The sequence below is a fragment of the Pelobates fuscus genome, chromosome 6 (assembly GCF_036172605.1).
Source record: "Pelobates fuscus isolate aPelFus1 chromosome 6, aPelFus1.pri, whole genome shotgun sequence".
NCBI lineage: Eukaryota > Metazoa > Chordata > Amphibia > Anura > Pelobatidae > Pelobates > Pelobates fuscus.
This window is the reverse complement of record NC_086322.1, coordinates 178,973,717-178,988,308: the sequence shown is the minus strand read 5'-3', so window position 1 is coordinate 178,988,308 and position 14,592 is coordinate 178,973,717. Positions and strand designations below refer to the sequence as shown.

At 43.2% G+C, this 14,592-nt stretch overlaps 1 protein-coding gene across 1 annotated transcript in view; it reads left to right on the top strand.

Annotated features, from left to right (window-relative positions):
- Window positions 1-289: 289 nt before the first annotated feature.
- TMEM154 (transmembrane protein 154) overlaps window positions 290-14,592 on the top strand; it is a 64,969-nt gene continuing 50,666 nt past the window's right edge. The window contains exon 1 of the mRNA XM_063458535.1: window positions 290-464. Within this exon, the coding sequence (XP_063314605.1) occupies window positions 413-464 (52 nt within the window). The 5' untranslated portion in view covers window positions 290-412. The remainder of the gene's footprint in view (window positions 465-14,592) is intronic.

The window sequence follows — 14,592 nt, the reverse complement described above, 5'->3', positions numbered from 1 at the left end:
CTCTGTATGTGCAGCATTTCCAGCAGAAATGCTGCACATACAGATTCCCAGCACCATAACCACTGTAAATCACTTGCGTGGCCATGGTGGTCGGAGTATCCTTTTAAATATGGTGAGGGGGAGGGGGAAACAATGTAAAAAAAACTAAACTAAAAAAATATTTACGGCTAGCTAGAAATCCAGGTGCTTAGAATGAATTGTTTTTTTTTCTTCTTTTGCATGTAGCTGTTTCAACAAGCCCAGCATGAATTACATCACTTCCTAAGCACACAGTTGAATGTGTCTCCATAGCTCAGATGAGAAAATATTCAAAGATAGAGAGAAAGGAAACAGGAAATGTTAGTGTTCCTCAGAGAAAGTGTTGGAGAAAAGAAGTAATTATAGAGAGTCAGAAAAGAGCATCTGTGCAGGCATGCTGAAGTACCTCTGTGCCACCTCGTTTGCCCTTTTTCTGCATGTTGCTGGTAAGTGCCTTTGGCATATGGCATTGTTTAAGTATATACTAGTCTCTAGGGGTTACTGTATGAGCAATCCCTAGCTTGTCTGTTCATTTAGATTACAATGTTTTTTTCAGAAACCAGTCTGAGGATTTTCTGTACAAAGGTCAAACGTGTAGATACCTATTTGTCTTAGAAAAGGGAAGGTTTAACCTGGCTGTTCTTTAGCTCTTTAAAAAGTTTAAACTTGAATTCTTATTACACTCTATCACATTGACTCACTCACTATTGCTTGTCTCATAAGAATACAGGAAAAGAGATTTTTGTCACTCCAAAATTCTGTTAGCTAAGTAAAAAAAAACCATGTATGTTCTAAGATGTTACAATTAGCCGCACTTTAGTTAAAGCAACTCTCCAAGTACCATCACCACTACAGCATGTTATAGTGGTTTCTAGGTGGTGTTGCTTCCTGTCTTCACTATAGCCACCAGAGACCGATATGCTTGATCTATTGTATTTATGTACAGTATAATAAATTCCAACATTGGGATGTATGAAATCAGGAAAGGAGATGGATGACTCTATAAGGACATGCCAGTGACATTATTTGCAACACGTAAAATGGACAGTTTTGCTTACATGACAGTCTGCCTGACCGGCCACACTCGGGCCAGACCACCATTCAGCACAGCGTAAACGCATGTAGTAAAACTCTCACTTTGCTCTTGCTGGGTCAGATCCATGGTGTGCCCAGATGCAAGATGCCAAGAAACCAATCCAGAATGGTGGTAAAATGGTTACAGATGCCCTAAATCAGTATGATCCAGGAAGATGCCAGACTGTTAGAAGCACGGGTGTAGGAAGCAGAGGCGATTGGGAGGGACAAACCCCCCAAGAAAACCTAGTGTGGGGATAAAAGTGGTAAGCTACCCCCCATCATAATGATGTAGCCAGAAGCATAACGGAAGGGGGGGGGGGGGTGTAAGGTTCAGCCCAAAGTGACACTTTTTGGGGGTGGCACGAGGAGAGGGCCAATGACTTGTCACAGGGGGTCCAGGAGGTGGCAGACTGACCACCTTAGTGCACCTCGAGGGCAAAAACGTATTTACCAAGGCAGAGTCGGCACCTGCTTACCTGGATAGCAGGTGCCTACTCTGCCAAATATATTGGGTAGGGCGGGGGAGAGAGCAGGCAGGCAGCAAGGGAACAATGATAGTCTTCTAGTTCCTCACTGCTTTCTCTCACACCCTCTGTGGTGATGCTGGGAGCCAGAATATGATGGCACTCCGACCCTGGTATCACTAAACAGCGCGAGGGAGAGGATCTGAAAGATTACCAGAACCACTGGACCACAGGGAGTAGATCCCCACTGGACCACAGGAAGTAGATCCCCACTGGACCACAGGGAGTAGATCTCCATTGGACCCCAGGTTGAGGACCCACCCAGCTCTCCCAAAGGTAGGGAGGCTGGAAAGGCTGAAAAAATAAAGCCACAAAAAATACAATTATTTGTGAGTGTGTGGAAGTATTTGTAAATTTGTCAGTGTGCATGTCACTGTATGTATGTGTCTTGTCGCTGTTTGAGTGCCTGTCGTGAGTGTAAAATGAACATAGTGTTTTCATTTATTTCCCTATTTTATTTATTTCCCTAAGTCGTGTTGACTTTTTGTCGTATTTTTTGCGTGTATTGAGTAGGGTGGCTAACTTAGGGACCGCCCCATGTGGCAAAAGCTCTAGCTACGCCACTGGGTTTAGCTCTCAAAATAATGTTTTATATTGTTTACATATAGTATTATGTTTTATTGCTTAAAAGGAATGAGGAAAAACCTTTTTTTAAAGAAGTTGCTAATCTTCTTTATTTAGCTTTTAAAACAGGTACACTTCAGCAAGAAAATGCAAAAATATAAGTGGAAAGATCTTTATTGTGAGCAATTGCATGTTAACCCCGGCCACTTCATTTGGATAACGTGGTCTGGGTGCTTTAGTGTCCCTTTGATCTCTCTCTTCCCAGTCTTTTCTTCTGTCTCCCTCATCCATCGCTCATATAGTTTTATTTTTACTTTATTTTTCAAAGGTTTTTCCCAGAATCTCCTACCATGTCTTCATCTTTCTCTCTCTCCTGTTCCTCATTACTCATCCCTATCTGTAAGTGATATATGCCAACTATTTGGTATTCATAAGTGTGAGAGTCAGAAATTCACACCGGACCGCGAATCAGATTAGAGTCAGAAGTCCAGTTTGAGAGACAGGATTATTAATAACAAATAAAAGATAGCCATACATTATTGTTACAAATGGCCTATCTGCCCTTTCTCCATTCGAGAACTCACAGCAGCATTTGGCTACCATCGCTAGCGATGGAATGCGTACAGGTTAAGAACTAGAGTGTAGTTCATGCCACTACCCTCGCCCGCAGAAGCAGGGCAGACATATGATGATCTCAGGACAGTGTTAAATTGTAGATTTGTGTTCTACATTATTGTTACATGTAGGATTGCAAGAGGGAAATGGAACAGCTATGCTAGTTATTGTAAAGCACTGCAGAATTATTTGGCTATATATATATATATAAAGCACTGCAGAATTAGTTGGCTATATATATATATATATATATATATATATACACTGTGTGCAGAATTATTAGGCAAATGAGTATTTTGACCACATCATCCTCTTTATGCATGTTGTCTTACTCCAAGCTGTATAGGCTCGAAAGCCTACTACCAATTAAGCATATTAGGTGATGTGCATCTCTGTAATGAGAAGGGGTGTGGTCTAATGATATCAACACCCTATATCAGGTGTGCATAATTATTAGGCAACTTCCTTTCCTTTGGCAAAATGGGTCAAAAGAAGGACTTGACAGGCTCAGAAAAGTCAAAAATAGTGAGATATCTTGCAGAGGGATGCAGCACTCTTAAAATTGCAAAGCTTCTGAAGCGTGATCATCGAACAATCAAGTGTTTCATTCAAAATAGTCAACAGGGTCGCAAGAAGCGTGTGGAGAAACCAAGGCGCAAAATAACTGCCCATGAACTGAGAAAAGTCAAGCGTGCAGCTGCCAAGATGCTACTTGCCACCAGTTTGGCCATATTTCAGAGCTGCAACATCACTGGAGTGCCCGAAAGCACAAGGTGTGCAATACTCAGAGACATGGCCAAGGTAAGAAAGGCTGAAAGACGACCACCACTGAACAAGACACACAAGCTGAAACGTCAAGACTGGGCCAAGAAATATCTCAAGACTGATTTTTCTAAGGTTTTATGGACTGATGAAATGAGAGTGAGTCTTGATGGGCCAGATGGATGGATTGGTAAAGGGCAGAGAGCTCCAGTCCGACTCAGACGCCAGCAAGGTGGAGGTGGAGTACTGGTTTGGGCTGGTATCATCAAAGATGAGCTTGTGGGGCCTTTTCCGGTTGAGGATGGAGTCAAGCTCAACTCCCAGTTTCTGGAAGACACCTTCTTCAAGCAGTGGTACAGGAAGAAGTCTGCATCCTTCAAGAAAAACGTGATTTTCATGCAGGACAATGCTCACACGGTCCAAGTACTCCACAGCGTGGCTGGCAAGAAAGGGTATAAAAGAAGAAAATCTAATGACATGGCCTCCTTGTTCACCTGATCTGAACCCCATTGAGAACCTGTGGTCCATCATCAAATGTGAGATTTACAAGGATGGAAAACAGTACACCTCTCTGAACAGTGTCTGGGAGGCTGTGGTTGCTGCTGCACACAATGTTGATGGGGAACAGATCAAAACACTGACAGAATCCATGGATGGCAGGCTTTTGAGTGTCATTGCAAAGAAAGGTGGCTATATTGGTCACTGATTTGTTTTTGTTATGTTTTTGAATGTCAGAAATGTATATTTGTGAATGTTGAGATGTTATATTGGTTACACTGGTAAAAATAAATAATTGAAATGGGTATATATTTGTTTTTTGTTAAGTTGCCTAATAATTATGCACAGTAATAGTCACCTGCACACACAGATATCCCCCTAAAATAGCTATAACTAAAAACAAACTAAAAACTACTTCCAAAAATATTCAGCTTTGATATTAATGAGTTTTTTGGTTTCATTGGGAACATGGTTGTTGTTCAATAATAAAATTAATCCTCAAAAATACAACTTGCCTAATAATTCTGCACTCCCTGTATAGCCAACTAATTCTGCAGTGCTTTACAATAACTAGCATAGCTGTTCCATTTCCCTCTTGTAATCCTACATGTAACAATAATGTATATGTATATATGTATGTATATATATATATATATATATATATATATATATATATAAACAATAATAATAATGTATGTGTAATGTGTTCACTCTTGATCTGAAATGGCCTCAGCTAGCTGCCAGGATGTCAGATGGGAGCGCTATGGAATTTGCTGGCACTATATAAATAATAAGATAATAATAATAATAATAATTAGGAAACGTACATAGCAAGACATTGTAAGATGTTTAGCCAGCACAGTGGGAGTTGGGACTGAGTCAATAGTGTCACATCCTGTCTATTGTAAGCTTAAAGGAACACTATAGGGTCAGGAACACAAACAGGTATTCTTGACCCTATAGTGTTACAAACACTGTCTAGCCCCCCTGGGCCCCACCCCCTTTGCCCCCCTAAATATAATATAATCTTACATTTACTCTAGTCTGCTGCTGCTGCTGGCTCAGCCAGCACAAGCCAAACACATCCCTTGCAGCACTGCAGGAAGCACCTCCAGCAGCCATCTGAGGAGTGAAGGTAACCGTCGGCTGAAATGTAAACACTGCATTTTCTCTCCAAATGTAAACACTGCATTCTCCTCACCAAAACAAATACAATAAGCTGTAGTTGATCTGGTGACTACACCCTGTTCCAAATTATTATGCAAATTATATTTTTCTCATTTACCTAAATAATTGATGTAAATAACAGTCCGCATAATTCTCATGTTATCAACTATTAAGAGTACAATTCAAATTTTATTGAACAAACCTCCTAATGATAACAGTATTTTTTTTAAACATAAAAAACTTACAATGCACTGTTCCAAATTATTACGCACAGTAAGTTTTAAAACACTTTATAGGTTGTAAAGAACTGAAAATTGTCATTTGTTGTGTTTGCAGCATATTTACTGAAATCAAAAGCTATTTCAATCAAACGTATAACAACATTTTAACTTTTTAAACATTTTAACAGGTTACGTTACATTTTAACATAGGACCCCTTATTTGATAGCAGCTTCACAAGTCTTGCATCCATTGAACTTGTGAGTTTTTGGACAGTTTCTGCTTGAATTTGTTTGCAAGATGTCAGAATAGCCTCCCAGAGCTGCTGTTTGGATGTAAACTGCCTCCCACCATCATAGATCTTTTGCTTGAGGATGCTCCAAAGGTTCTCAATAGGATTGAGGTCAGGGGAGGATGGAGGCCACACCATGACTTTCTCTCCTTTTATCCCCATAGCAGCCATTGATGCAGAGGTATTCTTTGCAGCATGAGATGGTGCATTGTCATGCATAAAGATAATTTTATTACGGAAAGCATAGTTCTTCCTTCTGTACCAGGGAAGAAAGTGGTCAGTCAGAAACTCAACATACTTTGCAGAGGTCATCTTTACACCTTCGGGGACCCTAAAGGGGCCGACCAGCTCTCTTCCCATGATTCCGGACCAAAACATGACTCCACCACCGCCTTGCTGACGTCGCAGCCTTGTTGGAACAGGGTGGCCGTCCACCAACCATCCACTACTCCATCCATCTGGACCATCCAGGGTTGCACGGCACTCATCAGTGAACAGGACTGTTTGAAAATTAGTCTTCATGTATTTTTCTGCCCAATGCAGCCATTTCTGCTTGTGAGCATTGGTTAGTGGTGGCCGAATAGAAGGTTTATGTACAGTTGCAAGACTCTGGTGGACTCTACACCTTGATGTCCGTGGGACTCCAGAGGCACCAGCAGTTTCAAATATCTGTTTGCTGCTATGTAATGGTATTTTAGCAGCTGCTCTCTTGATCTGATGCATGGATCTGGCAGAATTCTTCCTCAATGTGCCTTTATCTGCACGAACCCGTCTGTGCTCTGAGTCCGCCACAAATCTCTTAATAGTGCGATGATCACGCTTAAGTTTTCGTGAAATATCTAATGTTTTCATACCTCATCCAAGGCATTGAACTATTTCACTCTTTTCGGCAGCAGAGAGATCCTTTTTCTTCCCCATATTGCATGAAAATGGTGCTCTGCTTAATAATGTGGAACACCCTCCTTTAGTAGTTTTTCCTTAAATTGGGCTCACCTGGCAATCTAATTATCACAGGTGTCCGAGATTGTTTTCAATGATCAAAAGAGCCCTGAGACACAATGTCATCCATTAGTTAAACTGAAAAAGTAAATATTTAATCATTGTGACACTTAAATAGAATTTGCATAATATTTTGGAACAGGTTGTATAGTGTCCCTTTAAAGTAAGATGGTCAAGGAGACCCATGAAATTGCAAGAGCTGGCTCTCACCATTTTCCCACTGTAATTACTGTACCTGCAGTCTCCTCCCTGTATTATGCATACAAGTGTGCCATGCCTGTAAATGTAGAAAACGCTATGTGCTCATACAATAAACTAGATCATTGGAGTTCGCTTTTACATGAAGAACAAGCTTGCGTGTCTCTTTCTTTGTTGTAACTATCTACAGTCTGCTATAGTTTGATCGCTCATAGGAGAATAGCTAGTGGTTTTTAGTTAGATAGAATATCCTGTTATACCCGGAGCAACTCTGCAGTGCATCCTGCTTTTCAAGTAGACTCAACCATGCTCCTAGAGCTCAGGGTAGAAGTTCGCCAGGCAAGCTAGCGGAATAGACTCCTGGTCCACTGATCCACCTTCAGGGCCAGAGACGCCAGGGCCGTATAACCACAATTATTTTTTAATAAGTGAACAAAAGTCTTTAAAGGGAAACTGTAGGTACCCAGACCATTTCTACGCAGTGAAGTGGCCTCTGTGCCATGTCCCTGGCTGTAATTTTGGACCTGCCATTACAGGGTTTAACCCCTTAAGGTCCTCTCCCCTCTCTTTTAGTGCCCCCCTTAGTTTTCCTTTTCCCTTCCCTCCCCTGTCTCATAGTGCCACCCATCCCTATTAGTGTTCCTCCCCCTCCCTTCTCTCTCTTTTAGTGCCCCTCCCTTAGAGTTCCTTTTACCTTCCCTTCCCTGTCTCTTAGTGTCCCCTCCCCATCCCTTAGTGTTCCTCTCTCTCCACAACACTCTAAAGCTCCACTCCCCGTCCTTAGTGGTCCACGGGATGGGGTAGTGCAAGGACAGACATATTGGAAACTTGAGAGGTTCTGTAGAGAGGCACTTGACGGAACAGTTGGAGATAGACCAGATAAATGAATCCTAGCCTATTTCTGGTATATATTCCTTTATCGTACTAATCCACTCCGCCACTTTAGTATGTCTGCCTTAGTTTCCTTTCACCCATGTCTAGATTCAGGTGTTGGTGGTTTGTATTATAAGTAGCCTCACTTTGAATGGATTCCTCCTATATATCTCCAGAATTTCCTATGTTCACTTATGTTGAGAAAGCACCAGGGGGTGTGAAACGCGTCCAGGGTACTAACGCTTACCTTTTTGTGGGTGGCAGTTTAGGTGGTCTTCCTCACGTCTGGCAGCAGCAGGTATCACAACTACCTAATATTTCATTCCATAAGTGTTCCTATTTTTGCAAGTGTATTGTTTGGATATCTGTATATTCATCTTGTGATTATTATATGCTGTTTGCATTACTCAATATTCCTACTCCTATATTCAGCTTTTTGAAGTGCTGACATGACTATTTTCTGCCATACATTGCTACAATTTTTATATCAATATATGTGCACTTTTTCATTATTTCTGTGTATTTTTCTGTGGATCATAAGGGTTTACTCCTAAATGTGGACTGCATTTTGTTTTTTTGTCACTTACTGCATATGTGGGCTAGCCCAGCACCGGAATTAACCCTATCGAGGTCTTGAGCTCAGGATTATTTCACCTGACATTTAAGACATATTATTTGGAGTTGCGGTAGCATCTGTGGGTGGGTTTCATACAACACCCACATATTTTTGTAGTAATTTGCCTACTAGCTTGCACTGCTTGATTTATTCTTACACATTTTCAGTTATATTATTCTTTGATATATTTTATTTTACAGAAATTGTGCTGATTGTAATCCACTGCCCTCCCTTACATTATCCACCTGCCTGCATTACCATTCTCTCTCTCCATGCCACATGCCCCAATTCCAATTTTAGCCTCCCTCTCGAGCCCACTTGGCCCCACTACAATCTCCACCATCCTCTTTTCCCATGTGACTTGCCACCACAGATTAACCTGGGGCTTGACTTGGATTCTCGAGTAAAAATGTGTCTGCCTGTGTTCTGTCCCTTTCACTGCTCCTGGAACTATTTTGGTTTACAATAAGAAGAAGCAGTATGATGGGCAAATTAATTTGGCATCTCACCTTCTGGTGCTGTCCCCCTTTAACACTCCACTGTGAAGATGCAATTATTATTATTGGTATTTATTGCGCAGCGCTTTACAATATTATGAAAGGGGGAAATGTAAAAATAAATAAAACAATTACAAAATGTTACAGGAACAATAGGGTGATTAGGACCCTACTCAAACGATATTGCAGTCTAGAAGAGTGGATTATATAAATACAATAGGAAGGGCATCAAAGGAGCAAACAAACAAGGTGGGAAAGTAGCAGAACTGGATGTGAGAGTGGAGTGTGGCTCTTTAGTAGAGGGCAAGAGACAGATTTGTGATGTAGAAGTTACTCTGGGAGGCCATAAACATTTCTGAACAGATGGGTTTTTTTTTTTTTTTTTTTTTTTTTTAAATTCTTTATTTTTGCGGGTATGCAGAGTATAAGTCAACTGTACATCAAGTGTAATATTTTCATATTGTACAACACATATAAGACTAACAAGAAAGTCTAATGGCATCTATTACACATTTGCTAGGCTACCCTTTTTTATTGATATTATCTAAGCTAGTACACCTCTTGCCTGGTTGTTAGCCAGAATGCCGTTTGGTGTGAGGGTGCGTGGCGCCAGCTAGGTGGGCCCTGCTCAAGGACGTCGGGGTGTAGTATTTAAAGGGGCCCTCAGGTTTAGAGTTAACAACTCATGGGAATGTGGCCTTAGGCCGCCTGAGCAACCAAAGAAAGGTGGGGAGGAAACGGCTTAAATGTCATCTCACCCTGTTTGCTTACGGAGCCAGTGAGCATGCGTTAGTGACTACCATTGACGCTTAATGCTAGAATTGTAGTGCCATAATGGGGGTATGGTATGAACTAAGGCTAAACATGCGCTCAAAAATTAAACATATAGTAATGTAAAATAAAACTGCTGTGGTAACACAAGTGCTTAGGCTTTAACAGAGAGTCCAGGTCAACGTCCTGTATTATCGACCCGTGTGGGTCAAAAGTGGGTAGTAAGTCCGCTGGGCCATGAGCTCAGGTCAAACGGCCTGCCGCCTTCGGGACCAAGTCTCTGGGCGCAAACGGGGTTATGTCCTCTACGTTCCACGTTGGCCGAGTACTCGCAGATGCTGTAGGGAGAGTAAGTCCTAGCGGTCTGAGGAAGCTTGGTGCCTCGGAGATATGGGAGAGGTAAGAGGTCTTGCCGGCCTGCTCCATGATGAGGCGGTGTTGCCCCCATTTGTACGTGATGGAATTCTCTCGCAGCAGTGTAGTAACCTGTCGGAGGGATCTACGCCATGTGAGGGTCTGCCTGGAGAGGTCCCTATAGAACGTCAGGGTGTCCCCCTCAAAGGTCACCGTTGGGGAGCCCTTAGCGGCGCCCATCAAAGTCCCTCTGTCTGAGTCCCGGTTAAATTTGATGAGCACGTCCCTGGGTGCTTCCTCTGGCGCTTTAGCAGCTTTAGGCAGTCGGAAGCAGGAGTCTAGCCCCACTTGCTTGGCCTGCTTTGGGATCAGCAGCGTAGCCACAAGCCTCCTGCAGTAGTGCGGCAGCTCTGCGTTAGTAACCGATTCGGGCACCCCCCTGATTCTCAGGTTTCTGGCCTTTGCCTTGTCCTCCATGCCTGCCATCTGGGCCGTCAGCGTCGCGCATTGTTTTTGGAGAGACCCCAACGATGCATCCGTGGCTGATTGTGCCACCCTGGTACTCTTGAGGGACTCCTCAGCCGTTGTCATGCGGCCAGACAGCGTGGAGATCTCACTGCGGACGAGCGCCATGTCGGCGTCAAACATTGCTTTTATGTTCAGCATCAGGGTCTTTATATCAGCTTTTGTAGCTGGAGCTGCGTCTCCGAGGTCGTGCGACTGTGGGGCTTTGTGTAGTGTCCTGCCGGGAACGCAGGCAGGGTCGGACAGGCTCTCCTCATCTGAGGATTGCGTGGTGTAGGCCTCATGCGGCGCCATCTTGGCGGGCTCGTTTCTTTGAGTCGGGCGTAGAAAGTTGCCGATATCTTGCGATCCGGAGGTAGGATCAGCCCGGCTTTTTTTTGTCTTTTTCCCCATATCTTGAGGAGTCCGGAGGTCCAAATAATTGGTCCCGGAATTCGCTTTTAGGGTTAAAACACCAAGTTTAACGGGCCTCGGTGTCGGAGCTGTTGAAAGCTGCGACTCTCTCGCTCAGGCGCTGGCTCCGCCCCCCCGAACAGATGGGTTTTGAGAGACTTCTTAAATGATTGAAGACTAGGGGAGAGTCTGGTGGGGTAGGTAGGCAAGCGCGAGTTAGCAGTATGGGTGCGAGCAGCGGACAGTAGAAGGTCACCGGCAGAGCGGAGAGACCAATCAGGGGCTTTCCAGTGGAGAAATTTAAAAAAATAAATACAAATTCAGAAGACTGAGATCTTGAGCTCAGGCCTTGTTTCCAACATGTCAATGGATGGCAGACTGAGGCATGGACAATGGCACGGCAATTGACTTCTTGCAGCTTTTCGAAAATATAATCTATTCCATCTGGTTCCCCAGACAGGCCCATAATACCCATCAGGTAATAGGCATATATCTAGATTGCATCGTGGGTGTTCGAGAGTCAGTTTAATGAAATCTCAATTAGATATGTTCTGTCTAAAGATATACAATAAGCTTGTCGCTTTGATTTAAGTTACTTAAAAATCATATAAAATCTCATTAAAAAGCTCCATAAAAATATCTAATATGATTATTAAAACTGAGAAAAAAATGCTGTTCACAATTTAGAGAGCTGAATTACTTTTTGTCTTTTATTCCCCTCTCTCCATATTGCAACCACTTAGAAACTCTGCGTTAGTTAAAATGCATAAGTAAAATCTAATAAAGTAAATAAATAAATATACATAATTTTCCTTGCATGTGAGTTAAATTATCTAGCAATACTGCAGACGTTCCTCTGTCAGATTGTAAATCTCATTTTCAGTTGCAGAAGTGTTGAAGTGTCTAATGGAGGGGAATTATGAGATTAGGAAGTAAAATACAGGCAATTAAAGTGTTTTGCTTGAAGGAATCTTGTCCTGTTTTAGTAGCAATCCAGGGTTATTCTAGGCTGAATTTGTTATCCTCACTTTATTTATTTTTTTAATATTCTTTATTTTACACTCAATAAAACATAGCAAGTGTACATTCACTTTGGGCGTGCCCAAAAGTCAACATGAATACAATTCTCAAAAACATAATGCATGTCAACAAATACAATACATGCCCATTCATTAAAATATCTTCGATACTTGCCGTCCATTGAGGGTTTTTATAATAAAGGACAGGCATTTAGGCGATACCAGTAGCCCGTTCTATTTGAGTACTAAACTTGCTCATGTGCTACCTTGTTCCTCAAACCGAATAATCATGCCTGGAAAAAATATAAATGCCACTTTCCGAGTAGATGCCAGGGGAAGGGCCATAAAAAGTAAAAAAATAAGATCACAAAATAAGATGAGACCGAATATGTGTGAAAGTCTAGGAAAAAGGATGTAGCCAAAAGAGGGAGAGCAGAGAGGATAGAAAGAAGAAAAAAGAAAGGGAGGCGGGGGTGGGAGGGGGGTGGGGAGGGCGGAAACCCTGCAACGACAGTGCAGGAATCATGTCCCACTCAAGGAGGGATCCCCTCTAAATCGGGACATAACCCCCAAGAAAAGGCCTTGTCAGTCTCCGTTTAAGCCCACTAAACTGTTGTCCCCTGGTTCCCAAATTTTTTGAAACGTCGCTATAGTCCCTCTTACTCTTGCTGTCAAGTCGTCCATGATTCTACATTCTCTGATCCTAGATATTACCCCAGAGAATTCTGGGTGCTCTGGCGAGAGCCATGCGGCCGCTATAGCATGGCGTGCGCTTAGAGTTATCTTATGTACTAATTTCTGTTCTCTCCTAGTCCATCCGTCCAGAGATCTGTTTAACAGGTATATCCATTGGTCCATGCCCAGGGGCCTGTTGAACGTCTGTCTCAAAAGATCCTCCACGGACCTCCAGAAGCTACTTATCTTCGGGCAGTCCCACCACATGTGAATATATGTGCCTCGGGATCCACAACCCCGCCAACAGTCGTCAGTATCCAATTTGTGCATTCAATATAATTTAACTGGCGTGGTATACCACCGAAGCATAGTTTTCCATGCTTGCTCCTGAAGAGTGACACATATTGAAACAGTAGCATTTGCCTCCCAAATATCCTGCCACTCGACTCCCTCCAAGACTTCCCCGAGGTCCGTTTCCCATTGATCTGTATAAGTCAAACTTCCCCATTCTCCATTTTCCGCACTAAGATGAGCGTATAAAAGCGTGATCATACCTTTGGGGGCTGCCCCATCCAAGCAAAGCCTCGCATAGAAGGTCAGCTTTCCCAAGGCTGCTGTTTTAATGTGAGGTCTTCTAGCAAAATCGCGAATCTGAACATATCGAAAAAAATCAGCGGGAGTTAGTGGGAGCCTTGTTGGAGTTCTGCAAATTGAATAACCTCTCCATTTCCTTTCTATATTACGAAATTCTCTCGGTGCCATGCCAGGGAGAAACTCTCTGTTTCTAAGGATTGGAGTAATAGGGGAGGGGGGCGCTGCTAGCCCATATTTGGTATTACATGTGTCCCAAATTCGGATAGAGTTGAGTATAGCTGGACATGTTATCCTTATTGCAGGTCTATGTTCCTTGGGAACCCACATCGTAAACTGGGGGACATCCACCCCCCCCAACATAGACTCAATATCCACCCACCTTCTCTCTTCCGGCAGGGAGTGCCACATGGCCACCTGCGTCAATTGAGCCGCGAGATAGTAGAAATATAAATTCGGGAGGCCCAACCCTCCCCTGTCTTTACGTCTATACAGTACTTGTCTGGAGATTCTATGCCTCTTATTCTGCCAAATAAAGTCCCCCATCGATCTTTGCAGAGGAATCAATTGAGTTTTTGTGACGCGGACGGGTAATGCCTGAAACAAGAATAGTATACGTGGAAGTATCTTCATCTTCACAGAATTGATACGGCCTATCCAAGAGATAGGTTTATCCATCCACTTGTCTAGGTCTCCTATCAGGGCTCTAATCATCAGGACGTAATTAGCAAGGTACAGGCGCCCGGGATCAGCCGTCAGTTTCCATCCGGATAAGAGTCTGTTTCCATCCGGATTTGATAGGTCTCCCTAATCCGAGCTGTATCTGCCTCCGTGAGACAGACCGGAAGAGCTCTGGACTTCTGGATGTTTGCCTTGTATCCTGGTAACGTACCGTATTCTATCATGACCTCCTGTAATGCTGACATCGATTCCATCGGGTTCGTAACGGTCAGGAGGACATCGTCTGCGTAGGCCGATACCGTAAATTCTTTGTCACCCACCCTAACTCCTCCAATGTTCGGATGCCGATGTATAGCTTGCAGCAAAGGCTCTAAAGCCAAGAGGAGGGGGGAAAGAGGGCACCCCTGTCTGGTTCCATTATATAGCTGAAAAGGGGTCCGTGGGGCTCCCGTTTTCTGCACCTGTGCCCGCACATTATGGTACATTGCTCTCGTTATTGCCAGATATCCCTCCGGGAAGCTCATACTCCTCCGTACCGGGAAAATAAATTGCCATCTGACCCTGTCAAAGGCCTTTTCCGCGTCTATGGACACCACCAGAGTAGGTGTCCCCATGGCCACTTGTTTCCAAATCAAATCAATATTCCTCCTGGTGTTTTCAAACA